Source organism: Pelobates fuscus, chromosome 3 (genome assembly GCF_036172605.1).
Source record: "Pelobates fuscus isolate aPelFus1 chromosome 3, aPelFus1.pri, whole genome shotgun sequence".
NCBI classification, from domain to species: domain Eukaryota; kingdom Metazoa; phylum Chordata; class Amphibia; order Anura; family Pelobatidae; genus Pelobates; species Pelobates fuscus.
Window position 1 is genome coordinate 336,443,535 of NC_086319.1, and position 23,212 is coordinate 336,466,746.

At 41.7% G+C, this 23,212-nt stretch overlaps 1 protein-coding gene across 1 annotated transcript in view; it reads right to left on the minus strand.

Annotated features, from left to right (window-relative positions):
- Window positions 1–23,212, minus strand: part of WDR72 (WD repeat domain 72) — a 200,467-nt gene that overhangs the window by 171,890 nt on the left and 5,365 nt on the right. Inside the window, exon 2 of the mRNA XM_063445698.1 lies at window positions 79–243. Within this exon, the coding sequence (XP_063301768.1) occupies window positions 79–231 (153 nt within the window). The 5' untranslated portion in view covers window positions 232–243. The remainder of the gene's footprint in view (window positions 1–78; window positions 244–23,212) is intronic.

Consider the following 23,212-nt stretch of genomic DNA (forward strand, 5'->3'; position numbering starts at 1 on the left):
ATTATATGTAATATTATGTAAATGTGACATAAATGAAACCAGATAAAATAAAAAAATGTATGTTGGATATTCACTAACCTTCATGTCCACAGACAGATTCCAAAGACATATCTGGCCTTCCAAACTCCCAGTCACAATGGTTATCTGGTCATCGGTTATCATCATAGTTGTGATACTGTGAGAGGGAGCCTTATTCCCCCACAATGCCACAGCCTGTGTTGTGCAGTTCATGTTCGACTCAATCTGAAATTAAAAATAAAAGTAAACAATTATAGCAAAAAAGGACCAATCAGTTAACATTTCTACATTAACAAATGCATTTGTATCTCTCGATCAATATGCTATATTACTGCATAACCAAATTAGCTGGGGTGAAACGATTTTCCAACCAAAGTATAGTCACAGCGTGACTATTTTAGTCTGAATCTTGTAAATTCCCCACAAGTTACTGTTTACTGAATACAATGAATAATGAGAATGCATGCATAATAGGAAGAAAATGCCATCAATGTGTTCTGAAGTAATGAAAATAACTGAAGATAGTGTAGTTTATTGATGTCTCAAAGACTCCAAGATGGTTGTATTTTTCCCCAATATAGTGGTTTTCAACCATGTCTCACTATTGTGGCTTAAGCCACCTCGGTTGAATGCAGTCTTTAAAATGTTATTTTTTTAATATTTATAAGATTTAAAATTATGATTCCCATGTGGGAATTAATTAAAACTACCAAGCCTGTTTGGCTAGAAAAATACATTTCTCTCTGGTAATACTTCAAGTAAATGTAGGATTTATAAGATAATGATGAAGGTCCATTTAAAAAAAAAAAAGAAATAAAAAAAAAAAAATCAGTTGGTGTTCCTTGTTCCTAGGAAATATATCTCTCATTGATGTGATCCTTGGTCCAAAATGTGTGTAAACCACTACCCTAGTATACACTTCAACAATGTATGATTTATATTCAGTGTTTTTAATGTTAGTCCTGGAGTTTAGGTAAGTTTGGACATACATGTCCAGGTCTACCTAAGGTTGGCACCAGCTGCTATTTGCAGCTGCTTAATTCAGCCCTTCTCTAGACAATGATATGGTGGGAGCGTAGACTAGATATAGAAACAGGATCATACTCTCTCTCTCTGTCTATTCAGGATAATATAATTCTCAGAAGACTAGCTAAATTATTGGAAAGAACAGCGGACCTGGAGTGTAACTAATATAGGATATTCCAACACTACATTAAAGGGAAACTCCAGTGCCAGAAAAACTATCAGTTTTTCTGGCACTGGAGGGTCCCTCTCCCTCCCACCCACCAATCCCCGGTTACTGAAGGGGTGAAAACCCCTTCAGTCACTTACCTGAGGCAGCGGCGATGTCCCTCGCCGCTGTCTCCTCCTCCGCGACGCTCCTCCTTGTGATTGCGTCGGCCGGTGGGCGAGACTGATCTTGCCCACCGGCCGAGGAGAGCTAATGCGCATGCGCGGAAATGCAGCGCATGCGCATTACATCTCCCCATAGGAAAGCATTGAAAAATCATTTCAATGCTTTCCTATGGGGTTTTGAGCGACGCTGGAGGTCCTCACACAGCGTGAGGACGTCCAGCGACGCTCTAGCACAGGTTTCCTGTGCTAGAAACTAGGAAGTGACCTCTAGTGGCTGTCTAGTAGACAGCCACTAGAGGTGGAGTTAACCGGGGGGCGTGTCTGACTTCCGGTGAGAGCGGTCGCATGGCTTAGGAGCTCCGCCAACATCCCGACCTAAAAGCGACTTTATTCACAGCATTTGTCGCTAAAACTTGATAAAACTCACCTGCCCTGCCGTAGTGAATGCACAGGCACACCATGCCCTCAACTAAACAACTAAAACTCTCTGAAACGGCCAGAACGAAAAGATCTGAACGACGCAAAGAAACCCAAGATGGCGACGATGCGCTTAACCTGTCGGATGGCCAGTCTGACTACGAAACGCACACTACCAAGTACTCAGAGGGCCCGGTTACGGAGCGCGGCCTCCACAAAATGCTGCAGGAACTCCGGGCGACAATAACAGCCAACTTTCATCGCATAACTGGTGAACTGCACAAAGAAATCTCCAACTTAGGTGAGAGAACGAATAACCTGGAAAACAAAACGGATGAATTATGTGCGGCCCACAATGACATAGCGGACAAACTCCAGGTACTTTCGGAAGAAAACGCAATGCTGAAAACCAAATTGGCGGACATTGAAGACAGGTCTAGAAGACAAAATGTACGTTTCAGAGGCATACCGGATGATGTATCCAGCGATGCTATGCCTGCTTACATTCTTTCCCTGTGCAAGTCTCTAGTCCCGAGCCTGCCCGATTCAGCATGGGCCTACGACCGAATGCATAGACTACCGCGCCCGGCTCGCTTGTCAACCGAAGTCCCAAAGGATGTTATTGTCAGGTTCCACTATTATGCGCATAAAGAAGCGCTACTACTGGCGGCGAGAAAACTCTCAACTTTGCCAGAACCTCACCAACACATCGCTCTATACGCAGATTTATCGGCGGCCACGATGGCGAAGAGGAAGGAGTTCATCACGATCACTAAGACTTTACGTAACAACAACGTAATCTACAAATGGGGTTATCCCACAAAACTGGTTATATGGCGACAAGGTCGGAACTATGTGGCGAATGATCCGAAGGAAGGTATGAAGCTGATTACATCCTGGGGTTTATGGACTGGATCGCCCAAAGGACCAGAACCCGCTGAGACTGCGCCACCTAAGAGGTTCCAGGCAGAGTGGCAAATGGCTAAATCTCCAGCCAAAGCCCCTTGAACGCTTTAACATATCTACCTACTTGCAGGTTATGTTATTATGAGGTCTGCCTTAGCGTTGTTATTTTGCCGATATGTGCACTATATATATGTCTTTGCCCTAACTGATCACTATGTTTGGAAGTAGGCCCACTTTCAGGTACGCCTCATGGGCCTAGCCCACGCCACGTGGCGCCCACTCAGCGTCATTTAAATCACGCTTCCAATCTTTCCTTTGTTACCGCTAAGCTGGCCTGCACTTTAGTTACTTAGTGCGCAACCTCACTATTCCCGGGTGTACGTTGTCGTACATTTCCAACTCGTATAATTTCTGAAAAATGTATCTCAATGCTATTTTGAGGATTTAACGAACCTCTGACAACTCGCCCACTAAACCCATACCACTTGTGTTTACGCGAGGCGGTACCCCAACATACCCCATGCGCTCCCAGTTATGTTCATACCCAAATGTTGTTTAAGCCCCAATCAAGTGCTCTCTGAGAGCGGGTGTTGTGTTTTGTGTATTGTGTATTATGTAAGTTATGGTTATTCAGAACTCATATATGTGGTTATTGTGAATATCATACCAATTTAAGGATACAATCCATAGGTCGGGAGGAGCCTCAAAGCCCCTCGTCGTGTCACTCCTGGGTACTACAGTTTTTTCCCTGAGAATGACTACGTTTGTTAACCTTACCAAGGGTTATGTATGTAAATACTTTCGTTACTGGTATATTTTCTCTTCTGTGTTTCCCCTCCCCCATCCCCCTTCTGTTCCCCACCTAGATGGTTCCCAGGATAACCCATTGCAGGAAAGACGTACTACCTGCCGTCCCCCCGTGACCACTCGTTCTGTCTGCATGGCTTCAAAGTTTCAGAAAGACCCAAAACTCTCATGGCTCCAGGTACTCAGAGCTCGCACTACACATTCCACCAGGATAGTTCGCCCCATAGCCTTATTGATCCCAACTCATTATGGCCCATAAATCAATGACAATCCTCTCCATAAATGCCAAAGGCCTCAATAGCCCTTATAAAAGAAAACAATTATTACAGGAAATGCATAACTCAAAGGCGGCTATTGTATGTGTGCAGGAGACTCACTTTTCGAGCAAAAACCCTCCCCAACTTCGTTCCCCGAAGTACCATACAGCTTATTTTGCTCACTCGCAAACAAAATCTAAAGGAGTTGCAATATTATTCCACACGGACTGGGTGTTCACATTACACAAACAATATACTGACAAAGAAGGCAGGTTACTTATATTGGTAGGAGAATTAAATGGAATAATGGTGACAGTAACATCCCTTTACGCCCCCAATGAGGCCCAAATTTCGTTTCTAGGCAAGGCATTCAAAAAAATTTCATCCATCAAACAAGGTCACTTAATCGTGTGCGGCGACTGTAACTGCACCCTAGATCCCTCCCTGGACATCAAACGCACACACAACAAGTCTCCCATCAAATCCTCCGCACACAACAGCAAATTACTCTCTCAACTCATTCATACACACGACCTCTACGATACATGGAGAAATTTATATCCCAAAGCTCAGGATTACACATACTTTTCACCCGTCCACTTGACGTATACGCGCATTGATATGTGTTTTATTGACAAATCTACACTTCCCCACCTGTTAGATCACACCATCGGTCTTAGAACGTGGTCAGACCATGCTCCAATACTGATCACACTTGAGGTACCATACCCCCCAAGAGGGAGAGGGAAATGGCGCTTAAATGAGGCCATCCTTGACGACCCCAAGAATAGTCGACAGATATCCGCAACCCTCGATACTTACTTTTCCCTCAACTCTACTGAAGACACTTCAGTTGAAACTCAGTGGCTTGCACACAAGGCGGTTATCAGAGGGGAATTCATAAAAATAGGTTCTATGGCCAAAAAACGCATCATTTCCAGAGACGCCACACTCCGTCAAAACCTCCTGACACTGGAAACCTCCAATAAAAAATCTCCTTCTAAATCTATCTCCAAACAAATTGCTAAACTGCAAGAGGAAATTCATAATCTCCAGGCCCAGGTGTACGCCAAACGCCTACTCAAAACCCGCCAATCATACTACGTTCAGGGTAATAAAGCAGGGAAACTCCTAGCTAATCAATTAAAAGTCAGATACTTGCAGACAAAAATCCCATATATCCTATCCAAAGACAACACCAGAATTTACAACCCTAACGGTATTGTGGAGGAATTGTCCCATTACTATGAAGATCTATATAACCTAGCCGCTAACAGGACCACGCACATACCAAACTCTACTGAGATATCACACTTTCTATCCCAAATCACGTTGCCACAAACAACAGAACATCAAAATGAACTACTAGACGCACCTTTCACTGAGGAAGAAGTAGCACAGGCGATACGTTCCCTACCCAAATATAAAGCCCCAGGACCTGATGGCCTCTCCAATTATTACTATATTAAATTGTCGTCATCCCTAACACCGCATATCACTAAACTATTTAATAAAATTAGATTGATAGGCAAATTTCCTGGCGAAATGTTAGAAGCTTACATCATCACCCTGCCTAAACCTAACAAATCACCAACAATCTGCAGCAATCTACGCCCTATCTCCCTACTTAACGCTGATGTTAAATTGTACGCTAAACTGATTGCCAATAGGCTTAAACCCCTCTTACATAGCCTAATTTCGGAGGAACAAGCGGGATTTGTTCCCGGGCGACAAGTAGGCGACAATACTAGGTATTGTATGGATCTGATTGATTGGGCCATTAAGCATAAAGTACAGGGCGTCTTAATGGCGCTAGATGCAGAAAAGGCGTTCGATCGCCTGAACTGGGACTACATGACCGCAACACTGTCGACATTCGGCTTTTCACAAGCCTTTCAGACCAGTGTTCTGGCCCTTTACTCAGCACCATCTGCTAAAGTATTTAATTCTGGCTTCACATCTAGAAATTTCCGAATATCTAACGGAACAAGGCAGGGGTGTCCCCTGTCTCCGCTGATATTCATCCTATGCCTAGAGCCCCTGATTAAAATAATAAAACAGGACAGGAATTTACCCGGCCTTGTTACTCCAACAGGAGAGAAAAAACTGGCTCTCTTTGCGGACGATATTGTGCTTTTCCTTGCCAAACCGACTGAATCTATTCCACGACTCTTAAGTACCTTATCTACCTACGGCTCCATATCGTACTACAAAAACAATGTCGGTAAGACACAAATCCTCCCTATAGGCGTTAGCAAACAAGTGACACAGGATCTGACAGATAAATACCCCTTTGACTGGAAAACGAAGGCCCTTTCCTATCTAGGGATAAAACTAACTCACTCTAGATCACAGACAATAAAAGAAAACCATATAGCGGTCCTCACCAAAATCACTAAACAAATGGCAGGGTGGGAAAAACTGTATACTTCCTGGATAGGCAGGATCAACTCAGTAAAGATGATGATTCTCCCACACATACTCTATTTGTTCAGAACACTGCCCATAGCTTTGCCTGCTTCTCTTATCAAACGGTTCCAAGCAGCAATTAATGCCCACATTTGGAAACGAAAGCCACCGAGAGTGGCCTTTCGGTCGCTTTGGCGTCCACTCCGACAAGGCGGGCTCAGTGTGCCAAACATTGCACATTACTACAGGGCAACACTGTTGGCGCAAGGCCTAAACCTCCTAATGGGTACGACGACTCCGGTATGGGTGAATCTTGAATCCGCCTGCGGCAACTTAGTCTCCCTCCCAAATGCCTTGTGGGCCTCCATCTCCCCGTCCACTCCCTCCATGCTCCCAACAACCCGATTCTTATTAAATTCTTGGCAAAAGTGGAGTACATCACTGTGGTCCAAGGAGGAGTCACTGTATCTGGCACCTCTATCAGCCCTCTCCAGTATCTCACCTGATCTCCCAACTCACAGGTGGATGTCACTAGGTATATCCCATGTTCACAAATTATTTGATAGGAATGGGCTACACTCGTTTCCAACACTGCAGGCGAAATATAGCTTACCACCAAGAGATATATTTTTATATATCCGACTGAAAAACATACTTCACTCCAATTCGATCACACATATCAACCCATTGGCATTTGGCAGTCTAGGGAGGAAATGCTTCAATGCAACAATGTCTCGTCAATCTTGTAAGTTTCTCTCCCTATGTTACTCAATGCAACACGACATCACCAAGCTTGCAAAATTGCCCTACATGCTTAAATGGGAGGAAACTTTAGGTATAGCCCCCACCATAGATGAATGGGAATATGTTATTTCGTGTACTCAAAAGTCATCGCATTGTGCCACGCTTTGGGAAGCATACGCAAAAATGCTGATGAGGTGGTACCTGGTCCCGAGCAGACTTCACAAAATTTATCCTGACTCCTCCCCATTGTGCTGGAGATGTAATAAGGCGGAAGGGTCCCTAGAACATATATTCTGGTACTGTGAAGACATACGTGATTTCTGGCATGACATACAAAACGCCATTCACTCACTTTGCAAAATTAAGATCCCATTATCACCCAAAAGCTACCTGGTTCACATTATTGATGACCTGCAAATTTTGCCTGCAAGGGATGCGATAATTAATATACTCTTAGCTGCCAAAATCAGCATAGCAACCCATTGGAAAAGTCCCACCTGCCCCACGGTAACAGAGGTTCTTCGTAGAACTGACACCACATACTACCACGAAAAAGAATGGGCAAAACAGGGAGGACTGGCCAAATTCCTAGTCAAATGGCAAGATTGGGAGACATTCAGAGAAACGGCCTTCTAAGAATTGTAATCGTACTGATATCTTACTGTTTAGGGCAGCATGCTGGTCACCACATCCACTCCCCTATCCTCCCCCCTTTTGTGTCCCATTGTACTCTTGTTCTTCACTCTACTCCCCTGGGATACCTGCCTTAAGAGGTTAAAAGTGTTTTTGATTGTTATTGTGTACAACATTTGACTAACAGCCGCTTACACTCACGCACCTTGTAACACAATAAGTTGTTGCCTCCTTGTAAATGTCCACCGAAGAGTATCCGTGTGAGACACAGCAGATGTACCAAGTAGATATCAAACCGCGCTGTAGTGTATTGTTGTATCTGTCGCTGTCCAAACTTTTACCTCAAGCATTGTAATACTATGTTTAAACCTCCTACTCCTGTACTTTTGATCTTTGGTTATTGTATTGTACTGTATTATTTTTCCCCCTGTCTGTAAGTCTGTTATTATTTGTAAAATCCAATAAAACATATACATTGAAAAAAAAAAAAGAGGTGGAGTTAACCTTGCAATGTAATTATTGCAGTTTATGAAAAACTGCAATAATTACACTTGCAGGGTTAAGGGTAGTGGGAGTTGGCACCCAGACCACTCCAATGGGCAGAAGTGGTCTGGGTGCCTGGAGTGTCCCTTTAAGATTAGGTAGCCCCAGCATGCACGGAGATTAAATGCCCCTCACTACAGCGTGTATTGTGTATTATGATTCTTAATGTATGGAATATATATGTTAGCATTGTAGTGAACTGATATGTCGAAACATATATACCTCGGTTTACTATCATATTTTTGAATATTTGAATGTATATACTTTAATTCATTATTATCCTTTGGAATACTACTCCTATCAAGGAAACTTATACCAGATTTTAGCATAACTATTAAAAGTTATATTTTACTAAAGTTAGGACACTCATCTCTTCTTTTGTTTTTTCAATATTTCTTCAGTCCATGGGTTAACCCCAATACGAGTGCTCCTCAAGCTTCCTTGTTCCTGCTTTGTTTTTTCGATATGTTGAAACATTATCACTTGACATTTGTTAAAAACCTGACCACATGACAATTACAAAGTGCAGAAAAAAAATTTCTTGAAATTATATTGAGCCAGTTTTCATATAACAATGGGACTTAAATCCCCAGAGAATGAAGATTTTGTATTCTTACTGTTGTCTTTATAACAGTTTAGAACATTCTAAATATGAATATTTATTGCAAAGGACATTTGAAGCCTTGAGTTATCACAAAAAAAAATAAAAAAAAATAATATGCTCAAAATTCTTCCTGTAGATATCCATCAGTAGGAAAAGTATTCCTGTCTAAATATATCTTAGAGTGAGGTGCACAAATAAGCCACCATAGCTAAAAGAATGAAAAATGACCAGAGCAATGCAAACATGCAGGTCTCGAGAAGCATTTAAAGTCAGAGAGTTGATTTACCTTTTACCATACAGCATTTCATCTGCTTCCTGTTATTCCATTGCAGGTTTATGTACAATAAGAGGCAAAATATATCCACATTGCTGGCAGCAGTAACATATTCACTAGAATTGGGCGTTCAGTGCTATAAGAAGTGGGATTCATCCATATTTTGTCAGAATTTCAGAACTTCGAAGTGCCATATGGATGTATCACAAATAAAACAATAAAAAAAACTGAACAATGGAAAAGCATGATCTTTTGTTTTGTGATTCAGGGTTCCATATATGGCGCCAAAGAAATAAATAAAAAATGAGTGGGATAAAAGATGAAGTGATCAACAAAGGGAAACAAAATATATATTTACAGTATATCATTTTGTACAGCTTCCCCTTTTCCCTCTATTGGATATTTAATAATGTGTGTGTGTATATATAAATAAACATGAAGCATATATATACATATATATATGAAGCTAAAGCCAAACAAGTTATGGTGGGGGAAAATTTTGATTGAAAACCTCTTCCTTCTGTGGATAGTCAATACAATGTTAAAAAAAAAACATCTGTACACCAGTCAAGTCATAAGACTTGCTTTTCCTACAGAAATCACACATTTGTAGTGATGTTACTACTGCAAAGGATTCTGGGTGGGCATATGCAAATTAGTTCAACAAAGAATCAAATTTTTGCCATTCCATTTTAAACATGGATTCCTTTGAGTCTGTGTTTGCTGTATACAACAGCTTTGAAACACAACTTAGGAAAAGATGCAAAGCCAGTGAACCATTCATGGACAGCTGTTTTACTTAATGCAAATCATCAGCATGAGGTTGGTTACTGGCTTGCTATTGAGGCTTGGCAGTACTTGAGAAGCAAAAACCCAAAAAGTTATGGTGAGGGGAAATTGTAAGTGAAAACCCCTTCCACCTGAAGTCTGTGGATAGGTGGATAGCCAATATTATTAATATTATTATTTTGATTTTATTATTTATATAGCGCCAGTAAATTCTGTAGTGCTGTACAATAATTACAAAGAATCACATTTCTCCTCATTCCATTTTAAACAAAGGAATCCATGTTTAAAATGGAATGAGGCAAAAATGTGATTCTTTGTTGAACTAATTTGCATATGCCCACCCAGAATCCTTTGCAGTATTAACATCTCGGAAATTTTGTGATTTCTGTGGGAAAAGCAAGTCTTATGGCTTGACTGGTGTGTAGATATTTGTTTAACATTGTATTGACTAAATATATATATATATATATATATATATATATATATATTGTGAGCGTGAAAGTGGCATTGTGGTTGATGGAAGATACATCAGGCCGGATTTGCTAAACTGCAACCTGAGAATTTTCAGTTAAATGCCCCAGGGAGATGTTAGTGTTTGCAATCTACATTGCTGAGGTTCTGCAAAACATGGTATGGGTCCCTGGGGCGGAGTATTTGGAGAGTAGGGTGGGCCAAGGCTCCAACAGCATTAGTTGCTGTGTAACAAACCACAATTTAGATCAGACTTAAGAGTTAACTAAATTGACACTCACCTGTAGCTAGTCAATTAGTGGACAGGCCTTTAAATGAAGAGGGCAGCCTGCTGCAGAGTGAGGGAGGAAAAGACAGCTAGGAGAGTGAATGACAACTGTGTTTGTTGCAAAGACATTTCTTTTGTTTGGAAAATTGGTAAGTGGGAAAGCCACCCAATTGCAGATAGCAATTTCCTGTCTAGTAAGAGCTCTAGTAAGAGCAAGGATTTTGTTTGTTTTTGTTATTATTTGAAGCACCTGTTTTCTTATTGAATAAAAAAAGGAAAACCGAGCTGACTGTGTCCTGGACTTTAAATACCCTAGAAGGCGGTGGTTACTGCAAGATCAGTGACAACCCTACCTGTAAAAGAGGTGGTTTGTTACATATGGTGGAGAATGCGGGCATCCACGTAAGCCTGAGGGTAGAAGTCAGTTAAAGCTCAACATGGAGGATGTTATCAAGGCTCTGATCCAGTCCACCTCTGTGCAACAGGAGACTAACAGGAGAGCTGCAGAAAACAGTGCAGCCCTGCAGCAACTGGTGCTGGCCCAGGCAGAGGGTGCTAAAGTCCTGGCCAAAACACAGATGGAGTGCACTGAGTCCTTGGTGAAACAGCTTGTTGTGACACAAGCGGAGATGTTTAAAGTAGCCCGGGAGGAGCAGCAAAAAGTCACCCAGGGGCTACAACAGGAAATCCAAGCTCTCTCTGGAAAATTGAATGGAGACCCTGATGGAGGATACCAGGGTCAGCCAAAGGCGATTCGGGCGAGCCACTATCTTCAGAAAATGACCACATCCGATGATGTTGAGGTGTACCTTCTGGCATTTGAGCGCACTGCTGAGAGAGAGGGATGACCGGCTGGTGAGTGGGCAAGCATACTGGCACCGTTCCTAAGTGGAGAGCCACAGAAAGCATATTATGACTTAGGACCAGCTGATGCAAGTAACTACAGCAAATTGAAAGCTGAAATCTTGGCACGACTGAGTGTCACCTCTGCAGTACGTGCCCAAAGGTTCCACTCATGGTCATATAATTCAGACAAAGCCGCACGCTCCCAAATGTTTGACCTCATACACCTTGCACGGAAATGGCTACAACCTGAAATCCATTCAGCTAGCCACATTGTGGAAACCCTAGTTATGGACCGTTTTTTGCGTGGTTTACCAGCTGCCCTACGTCGCTGGGTCAGCCAAAGTGACCCCCATACAGCTGACCAACTGATTGCCTTGCTAGAAAGATATGTGGCTGCAGGAGAACTGCTATGTCCTACTTCAAAGGAAAACCCTCGCAATCCTAAGCCCCATGATTCGGCAAGACCTGGTAAGACTGTTCAAGGTTTAAGGGGAGCTGAAGAGCGGCAGCTCTATACACAAAAAAAAGGGGGGCATCCAGGTCTAATAGGCCTGGGAGAGGAACTGATTGGTGGACAAATTTTACGGTCAAATGTTTCAGGTGCAAAGAGGCTGGTCATATGGCCAAAGACTGTCCATTGGGGGATGAACCTATGGAATGCAATATGGGCAAAGATGAGGGAGCCCGTTCATGTTTGTTTAACTGTTATGGTACTGTTAACAATGACTATGATGATAACCCGCATAAATGCTGTGTATCTGTGAACGGAAAAATGTCTAAAGCATTACTTGATTCAGGCAGTATGGTAACGTTGGTAACAGAGTCCATAATACCTTGGGTAAAACCCGACCATGTACAGAAAATAGGCATTATCTGTGTTCACGGTGATAAAAAGGAATACCCTACTGCGGAAGTAAATATTGGAACCCAGTATGGGGATTTAAAGTACCGAGTGGGTGTTGTACCTAGATTAGCCCATGAGGTAGTGATCGGTAGAGACTTTCCTCATTTTCTAGAATTATGGGCAGCTGTACAAAAGAGGGAACAAAATTTATCAGAAATTAGTCAATCGGCCGAGGATAATGTGTTCCCTTTTTCCGATATTGACTTGGGTTTTGACCACTGTGATGGAAAAATTAGAAAAAGGATAAAGTACTGCCCTAAACCAGTATTAATAGGAGATAACCCAGCTCAAACTAGTGAGGAGCCTACTAATACCGCAGACAAGGATAAGGACCTAATTGATATTGGAATTAGTCCAGGTAATTTTAAAAGTGCTCAGTGAGAAGACCCCACTTTAGTGGCAGCTAGAAATTATATTAAAGAGGTAAACAGGGTTGCTAATCAGCCAGGAGAAGCCCTACCGTTCCCCTATTTTGAAGTACAAAATGACCTAATGTACCGTGTAGAAAAAAGGGATTCAGACGTCATTAAGAAGCTGTTGGTTCCTCAGACTTACCAAAATATAGTACTAAAGTTGGCTCACAGCCACGTATTAGGGGGACACTTGGGAGTCGAAAAGACTAGAGAGAGAGTCCTTAGAAGGTTTTACTGGCCTGGAGTGTTTACTGCTATTACAAACTATTGCTCTTCATGCCCAGAGTGCCAGTACAGGGCTCCTTTCAAGACTTTTCGTAGTCCACTTGTACCCTTACCCATAATTGATGTGCCTTTTGAAAGGATCGCTATGGACTTAGTGGGGCCACTGGTAAGGTCTGCTAGGGGACACCAGTATATATTAGTCATCTTGGACTATGCGACTCGCTACCCTGAGGCCATTCCCTTGCGTAATACCTCTTCAAAGGTAATAGCTAAGGAACTTATGTTGATGTTCAGTAGGGTGGGTATCCCTAAAGAAATCCTGACCGATCAGGGGACCCCGTTCATGTCCAGAGTCACAAAAGAGTTGTGCAGGCTCTTGCAGGTGAAACATCTTAAGACCTCAGTATATCACCCACAGACTGATGGCTTAGTAGAGAGGTTCAACAAAACCCTTAAGAGTATACTACGCAAGGTAATCGATGCAGATGGAAGAAATTGGGATTTTTTTATTGCCATATCTACTGATTTCCATTAGGGAAGTTCCACAGGCCTCCACGGGCTTCTCTCCTTTTGAATTGTTGTATGGAAGACATCCCAGGGGAATATTAGATATTGCTAAGGAGACCTGGCTCAAACCAATAGGTATGAGCTGGGGGGGAGGATATGTGAGCGTGAAAGTGGCATTGTGGTTGATGGAAGCAGTGGTGTATCCTGGTTTTGTGCTGCCCTAGGCAGGACAAAACTCAGACGCCCCCCCCCCCCCCCCCCCGCACCACCCCCACCCAACCTTTCCCCCCGCCCCGCATTCTAAATACACACACACACACTCACTAACAGAAACACACACACACTAACAGACACACTCACACTCACTAACAAACACACTCACTAACAGACACACACTCACTCACTAGCAGACACAAACTAGCAGACACACACACTCACTGACATGCACACACACTCACAGGCAAACACACACTAACAGACACAGACACACACACTAACAGACACAGACACAAACACTAACAGACACACACTAACAGACACAGACACACACTCACCCACCCACATTAACACATTTTTTAAAAATTTATTTTTAACACATTTTTTAAAAATTTATTTTTAACACATTTTTTAAAAAATTTTTAACACTTTTTTTTATTTATTTTTAACACATTTTTTTTTTTATTTAACACGTTTTTTTAAAATTTATTTGTAACACATTTTTTTTTTTATTTAACACCCCCCCCCAGCCTCCTTACCTTTGGGAATGCTGGGGAGGGGGGTGTCTCTTTCTCCCTGGTGGTCCAGTGGCTGCTGGGCGATCGGGCGGCACTGCCTGGCGGGCGGGCGGCCGGTCGGCGAGGGAGCACTTCCCCTGAGCTGTCTGCTCAGCTCCCTCGCGCGCCTCAGAGTGAGGCTGGGAACCGGAATATGACGTCATATTCCGGCTCCGCCTCCCAGCCTCACTCTGCGGCTGGCGAGGGAGCTGAGCAGACAGCTCAGGGGAAGTGCTCCCTCGCCGACCGGCCGCCCGCCCGCCAGGCAGTGCCGCCCGATCGCCCAGCAGCCCGCCGGCATGTCTGTTAGCCGCAAGGCTAACAAGACATTTGCCTTGGGCATTTGGGGGCGGCTTTTTTTGCCGCCCCCTGGAAAATGCCGCCCAAGGCAAATGCCTTGTTTGCCTCGCGGCTAATACGCCCCTGGATGGAAGATACATCAGGCCGGATTTGCTAAACTGCAACCTGAGAATTTTCAGTTAACCCCTTAAGGACAGAGCTTCAGAAGCTTGTCTTTCACTTAATGACAACGGCATTTTTTGCATTTTTTGCTATTTGCGTTCAACTGCAATTTGCATTTTACTAATTTATTGCACCGACACATATTATATACCGTTTTTTAAAGGACAGAAAGGGCTTTAATTTGATGTAACACATATATATATAAATGCTTATTTATTATAAAAAAAATACAGAAATATGCAAAAAAATAATTTTTGTGTGTTTTGTTTACAGTTTTTGCAATAATAATGTGTACATAATTAGTGCAGGTTAAGGAAAGTAATTAAAAATAAATTCATTTAGTTGTTCTGAATTACAGAATATATAATGTGTCTGGGATTTTCAGTTTTTTTTGGTAGTTACAGGTCACAAAGCACAAGGAGTAAAATAAACTTTTTATGTGGAGCGATTTTAGAATTTGGTATGTTTGTCTTGTAAGCCTAATAGCCATAAAAGAAAACAAAATTGCCACACAAAAGTATATATTTATATAAAGTAGACACCACAGGCTATTTACCTAAGGTTGTTTTGACACTTTCTACGTAGCCATTTTACCGCCAACCTCTGCTAAATATTGGAGTAAAATTGTGTTTTTTGGTGGTTTTCGCACACAAACTTATAACAAAGAACTTCTCATGTGTATTTTGTAAAGTTGGTGTGTGCTATTCCTGTACAAAGTTTTATTATGTGTTCAGTTACTTCTGCTGAGTACAACGGTACCCCCATTGTATGTCTTTGGCCCTATTTTGTGAAGCTACAGTGCCATATAGGAGACCTGTCCTTTTCAGTATTCACAGTAGAATTTTGAGAGACGGATTTAATGAGCCTATGCTTCCATTTGGGGTATTATAGTAGTTTGACTGTTCAAAAAAACCCCACAAAGGCCTACCATTTGTAAAAGTAGACACTCCAGGGTATCTCATAAGGTGCATATTGTGCCTTAACATGCCCCCATTTTTACCATTACATGCCAAAGTATGTGGTAAAAAATAATTTTGTGCATATTTTACATACGGATTGCATTTTTGCTGGGCATTTTGTATATTTCATGTGTGCCACTAAGTTCAAACCCCCCAAATTATGCTCAGCTAAGTCTTCTGAGTAAAAGGACACCCCCATTGTATGTCTATGGCACTATTTTGTGAAGCTACAGTGCCATATAGGAGACCAAGCCATATCAGTTTTGACCGAACTTTGAATTTTGACGCCGGGCCTATGTGCAATTTCCAAGCATCTTTGCAGGTTTTAAATTCAAACTACCCCACAAAGGCCTACCATTTCTTAAAGTAGACACCCCAGGGTATTTCAAAAGGCATATTTTGAACCTTAGCGTGGGATCATTTTTCCGCTAGCGTGTACCAGGTGTAGCGGTTATAAGCGTTTTTTTTCTGCCTTTTTGACACACAAAGTGAGTTTGCACAGTATATTTTGCAAACCATATGTGTACTACCACTGTATAATACTTCATATTTTGCTCAGCTATGTCTGCTGAGTACAAAAATACCCCCGTATGTACCTTTGCCAGGTATATGTGGACATCGGAGGGGCACATTTGGGACACAGCCATTCCATTTTTTTTCAAATTTTGAATTTTTACGCTGTGCCCATGTCCCATTTTAGCGTATTTTACCAGGCTATATAATCCAAATACCCCATAAAGCCATACCATTTCTTAAAGAAGACATCCCAGGGTATTTCAAAAGGCATATTTTGAACCTTAGCGTGGGATCATTTTTCCGCTAGCTTGTACCAGGTGTAGTGGTAATAAGCGTTTTTTCTGCCTTTTTGGCACACAAAGTGAGTTTGCACAGTATATTTTGCCAACCTTATGTGTACTACCACTGTATAATACTTCATATGTTGCTCAGCTATGTCTGCTGAGTACAAAAATACCCCCGTATGTACCTTTGCCAGGTATATGTGGACATCGGAGGGGCACATTTGGGACACAGCCATTCAATTTTTTTTCAAACTTTAAATTTTTACGCTGTGCCCATGTCCCATTTTAGAGTATTTTACCAGGCTATATAAACCAAATACCCCATAAAGCCATACCATTTCTTAAAGAAGACATCCCAGGGTATTTCAAAAGGCATATTTTGAACCTTAGCGTGGGATCATTTTTCCGCTAGCTTGTACCAGGTGTAGTGGTAATGAGCGTTATTAAATGTATTTTTTTACTTTTTAAAACTTTTTTTACTTTTTAAAACTATTTTTTAAACTTTTGTTTTGATTATTCATTTTTTTAAAGTTTCCTAAACTTTCGTAAAACTTTTTTTTACAGATTTAACATTTTTCTAAGCTTTTTTTTTTACGTTAACCCCTAACTAGCAGTAAGCAGCACTAACAGTAAATTCCCCATTTTCCCATAACTCCCACCCACCCCAGCTAGCAAAATATTTAATTATACAATATTTAAATTAGTTAATTAAATACATTTAACCCCTGAGGGTTAAAAAATAAATAAAAGTTAATCGTCAGGGGTTAAAAAAAAAAATTAGAACAGTATAATACTGTGATCTGTATTTTGATCACTGTAGGCAGTGATCGACTGGCAGGGAAGGGGTTAATTTTTATTTGGACTGGGTAAAGGGTTTATTTTTTTAAATTTTTTACTTAAATGTTATTAAAACTTTTTTTAACTTAATTTTTTAACTTTTTAAAGCTTATTTTTAAACTTTTTTTAACGTTAACCCCTAGTTAGCGTAATACTAAATCCCCCAATTCCCCACTAACTTCCACCCTCCCCAGCTAGCTAAATTTATAATTTTAAAATATTTAAATTAATTAATAAAATAAATTGAACCCCTGAGGGTTAAAAAAAAAAGAATTAACCCTCAGGGGTTAAAAAAAAAATCAGATCTTAGTAAAATGTAATCCCTGCCAATTGATCACTGTAGTCAGTGATCAATTGGCAGGGAAGGGGTTAATTTTTTATTAAAATGGATAAAGGGGGGGTAAAGGGGGGTGGGATTTTAATTTTACTATTTTTTTTTCCACCAGGGGGCAGGATCACTGAAGATCCGTCCCCCTGCACTTCACACAGAACCAGGAAGTGCAGGGAGGCGGAGGTGAGTATAGAGAGCACATGTGCCCGCTCAGACATGCTGTCAGAGCGGGCACATGTACTCTGACAGCCCGATCCGGTGCTCCCGGTCTGCCTCTAATGCAGAGGCAGACCGGAGCACCATTAACCCCACGATCGCCGCGATTGCGGCGATCTGGGGTTAATTTTAACGGGTGACGGACGAGGTCCGTCACTCGTCATTAACGCATTCCCCTGAGTGACGGACCTCGTCCGTCACTCGTCGTTAAGGGGTTAAATGCCCCAGGGAGATGTTAGTGTTTGCAATCTACATTGCTGAGGTTCTGCAAAACATGGTATGGGTCCCTGGGGCGGAGTATTTGGAGAGTAGGGTGGGCCAAGGCTCCAACAGCATTAGTTGCTGTGTAACAAACCACAATTTAGATCAGACTTAAGAGTTAACTAAATTGACACTCACCTGTAGCTAGTCAATTAGTGGACAGGCCTTTAAATGAAGAGGGCAGCCTGCTGCAGAGTGAGGGAGGAAAAGACAGCTAGGAGAGTGAATGACAACTGTGTTTGTTGCAAAGACATTTCTTTTGTTTGGAAAATTGGTAAGTGGGAAAGCCACCCAATTGAAGATAGCAATTTCCTGTCTAGTAAGAGCTCTAGTAAGAGCAAGGATTTTGTTTGTTTTTGTTATTATTTGAAGCACCTGTTTTCTTATTGAATAAAAAAAGGAAAACCGAGCTGACTGTGTCCTGGACTTTAAATACCCTAGAAGGCGGTGGTTACTGCAAGATCTGTGACAACCCTACCTGTAAAAGAGGTGGTTTGTTACAATATATATATATATATATATATATATATATATATATATATATATATATAGAGTGAGGGGAAAAAGTATTTGACCCCCTGTTGCTTTTGAACCTTTGTCCACTGACAAAGAAATGATCAGTCTATAATTTTAATGGTAGGTGTATTTTAACAGTGAGAGACAGAATAAAAAAAGAAATCCAGAAAAACGCATATCAAAAGAGTTATACATTGATTTGCATGTCAATGAGTAAAATAAGTATTTGATTATATATCAATCAGCAAGATTTTTGTCTCTCTCTTAAACTCAGCTCATTGCCTGTTTAAAAGACACCTGTCCACAGAAGCAATCAATCAGATTCCAAGACAATCAATCAGAAGACCAAAGAGCTGTCCAAGGATGTCAGGGACAAGATTGTAGACCTACACAAGGCTGGAATGGGCTACAAGACCATCGCCAAGCAGCTTGGTGAGAAGGTGACAACAGTTGGTGCGATTATTCGCAAATGGAAGACACACAAAATAACTGTCTGTCTCCCTCAGTCTGGTGCTCAATGCAAGATCTCATCGGCCCAGAACTACACGGGAGGATCTTGTTAATGATCTCAAGGCAGCTGGGACCATAGTCACCAAGAAAACAATTGGTAACACACTACGCCGTGAAGGACTGAAATCCTGCAGCGCCCGCAAGGTCCCTCTGCTCAAGAAAGCACATGTACAGACCCGTCTGAAGTTTGCCAATGGACATCTAAATGATTCCGAGGAGAACTGGGTGAAAGTGTTGTGGTCAGATGAGACCAAAATCAAGCTCGCTGACATCAACTCAACCCGCCGTGTTTGGAGGAAGAGAAATGCTGTTTATGACCCCAAGAACACCATCCCCACCATCAAACATGGAGGTGGAAACATAATGCTTTGGTGGTGTTTTTCTGCTAAATGGACAGGAGAACTGCACCGCATCAAAGGGATGACAGACGGAGCAAAGTACCGTCAAATCTTCAATGAGAACCTCCTTCCCTCAGCCAGGGCATTGAAAATGGGTCATGGATGGGTATTCCAGCATGACAATGACCCAACACACACAACCAAGGAAACAAAGAAGTGGCTCAAGAAAAAGCACATTTAGGTCCTGGAGTGGCCTAGCCAGTTTCCAGACCTTAATCGTATATGAAATCTGTGGAAAGAGCAGAAGGTTTGAGTTGCCAAACGTCAGCCTCGCAACCTTAATGACTTGGAGGGGATCTGCAAAGAGGAGTGGGACAACATCTCTCCTGAGATGTGTGCAAACTTGGTGGCCAACTACAAGAAACGTCTGACCTCTGTGATTGCCAACAAAGGTTTTGCCACCAAGTACTAAGTCGAAGGAGCCAAATACTTATTTCACTCATTGACAGGAAAATCAATTTATAACTTTTTTGACACGTGTTTTTCTGGATTTATTTACACCTACCATTACAATTATAGACTGATCATTTCTTTGGAAGTGGGCAAACATTCAAAATCAGCAGGGGATCAAATACCTTTTTCCCTCACTGTATATACACACATACTATATATTTTTGAGTTCACTGATTGGGCCATTTTTGGTTTGTCCGAGTTGATACCCAAGTATTTTGCATGGACGATATTCAGACAAGCTATATCGATGGGCGAATATCGGACTATCGGACCATTCAGATTTATTTTTCTGTTCGTATTGATTCTGCCAAACCAAATGTTTTCCACTATTCACAAGTCTAATATTCACAGCCTACTTGTCAGGTCCTGTTACTGTCTACGGATTATTACTGGTTATGGCTATTGATATCCAGTACTCTTTTTACAATTCTTGTTTAGTTTTTCTGGTTCTCTTTTCAATATCTGGTTTTCTTTATGCTGGGTTTTCTGGCTTCATTCCTTTATTGTAGTCCTGGAATTCCCAGTCTCCTGGATTACTTTAAATGTTTGTTTTTTGCTGCCACACCCGTTCCTTTGATATTTATCCATTTTTTTTCAGTGTGTTCCTGCTAGCAGTGGTCTCATTCCTCCTTGCAGGTAAAAAGGTGTGTGTTTTATTATTGTACGTTAATGCATAACTAGGCAGTTAGGACCCACCGTAATTGGAGTACTTTGGTGCAGTGGTGGGTTGCATACATCTTGGCCATTTATGTATGTCTAAATCTCCATTGTTTATTGCATATATAGTACTTAGTTATTTCTCCTCTTGTTTTGCCTTGTATCTCTTGTCTTGTATTCCCGGTTCATGTACAGTCCTCTCCTGCCCTGGCCATGCCCTGTTCTTGTTTACCTCATCTGTTGTGTACATGTTCTGCTTTCTGTCCTGCTCCGGTTCTGGGTTCTTCTAGTCTTGTGCAAACAGAAACAAAGTATATACACTAAAGATCTATAAAACGTATAGCTGGAAGTAATCCCAGGTGTACTTCACAACCACCTATAAAAATATACAACCAAACAAAAAGAGTGGAAAACACCCAGAATACGTTAGATAAGTATAAAATAGGACAACCTGAATTCAGGTGAAATATCCGTGGATATGGTCTGTATAAAAAATTCAGACAACTAACATAGCGTAAAATAGTATGGAATAAGATAATAGTAAGTGAAATATTAGATACACTCACAAACGAACGTGAAATCAGGCTTTTCACCCTCTCAGGGGTAGTATGATGAATATGAGCTTGTATGTCTTCCAGTAAGATATATGGAAATAAAGGAAATTGAATATAGTGAAGTTTGTTATAAAATTACAAAATCACATTTATTGGTTGCACTTACACATAGAAGAATTAAAAAACCATGTCTCCAGATAAACATATAAACATGGAACTCCTGGCTGATGTTGTCAAACATCCACAGTGGAAATCCAGGGGTAGTAGTGTAGAGGCAGTAAAATCCAAATATACAGTAAATACAAATAAAATCATAATACACAAGGTAAGAATCTTCTAGTCTTGTCTTGTTATCTTGTTTGGCACCTGTTCTAGTCTTGCCTTGTTTCTTGTACTGGATACATAACTGCTGCAGAGTCTCCCTATCCAGAACTTGGGACGTCTGCATATCATCTAACACCTGGGATCCGCAGAAGCTGTATCAGGGCCCTGGTATGTGGCCGCACAAACCTTGGTGCTCAACACCAGAGGACATGCGGTTACTCTGCACCAGACCCTAATTGTTTTAATTCACACTGACTCCAATCAACATCAGACATACTAGGTCCCGGTCTCCAGACTGCCACACGTGACACTACTGCCATGAACAAAATGAACACAGTTTGTTTAGTACAAATCTGTAAGACCTAAACGCTATTTCTTGGGCCCTGTTTTATTTAAATCCAAATGCAAACTGTATTTACTGCTATATAAATGTACATGGCTAAATATATAACCTATATCCTAATTATAGCCTATGTGTTCTCTTTGACTCCTAACCTCTCCTTCAAGCCTCGTGTTCAATCTATCGCCAAATTCTGTCTCAAAAACATTGCGCGCATCCGCCCCTACTTAACGCCAGATGTGACTAAGGTGTTGGTCCATTCCACTGTCCTTTCTCGCCTTGACTACTGTAATCCGCTTCTCAGTGGTCTTATGTGCTCCCAACTTGCGCCGTTACAGTCCATAATGAATGCGGCATTGAGGCTCATCTTCCTGTCGGCCCGCACCTCCCATGCCTCACCCTTCTGTCAGTCCCTACATTGGCTTCCTATAAAATATAGAGCTCTACATAATGCTGCTCCCACCTATCTATCCTCCCTTACACACAAGTATGTCCCGTCTAGGCCCTTACGATCTGCTGAAGACTTACGTCTATCTTCTGTCCGTACTCCCACCTCTGATGCTCGCCTTCAAGATTTCTCGAGGGCTGCACTGTTCCTGTGGAACTCGCTTCCCTCCTCCGTTAGATGCTCACCCAGTCTCCACTCCTTAAAAAAATCGTTAAAAACCCACTTCTTCATAAAAGCGTATCAATTAAACTGTTAATAACTGATTCCTCTTCTGCAACTGTCACTAGTCCAATACTATCCTTACCTTTTTGTGTAATTTTGCCCCACTCCTAGCATGTAAGCTCAGTGAGCAGGGCCCTCGGCCCCTCTGTTCCTGTGTGTCCAACTTGTCTGGTTACAACTACATGTCTGTTCGTCCACCCATTGTAAATTTCTGAACAGACTTCATACTTTCATGTTCCAAGCCTGTGGCCAATGCACAAAGCTTTTGACTAGAATGTTATCTTGTAAGACAGACTGACTAGAGACCTAAAGCACAGTCTAAACATTTTAACAATTTTAGTGAAGGTTTCCCTGACCGGTGACTGTGCCCCCTCACTATTGTGAGAGTTTTCGTGATGGGCCAGTTACTCTACCCTGAATAGTGGTGGGTAGGTACAAGCAGTGGGGTAAACAAGTTGCTCCTCGCGTTATTTATAAAGCTGAAGTCTGTTGGGATATGACATCACTATGTATCCCGGGGGCCTTCAACTTTCTAATTATCACAAGGAGCGACTTGCTTCCCAATCTGGGGAATAGAGGCAGAAGAATGGAGGACATGCATCAGCAGAGAGTAAGGCTTCCAGGCAACATCTGGTAAGGGACAGCTTAACAGTGTAGTGTCAATGAGTGTATCATTATGTTTGTATGGGTCATTCTGTTTGTGTGTGTTTGTGAGTGTGTATGGGTCACAGTGTGTATTAATGAGTGCTTAGGTGTCATT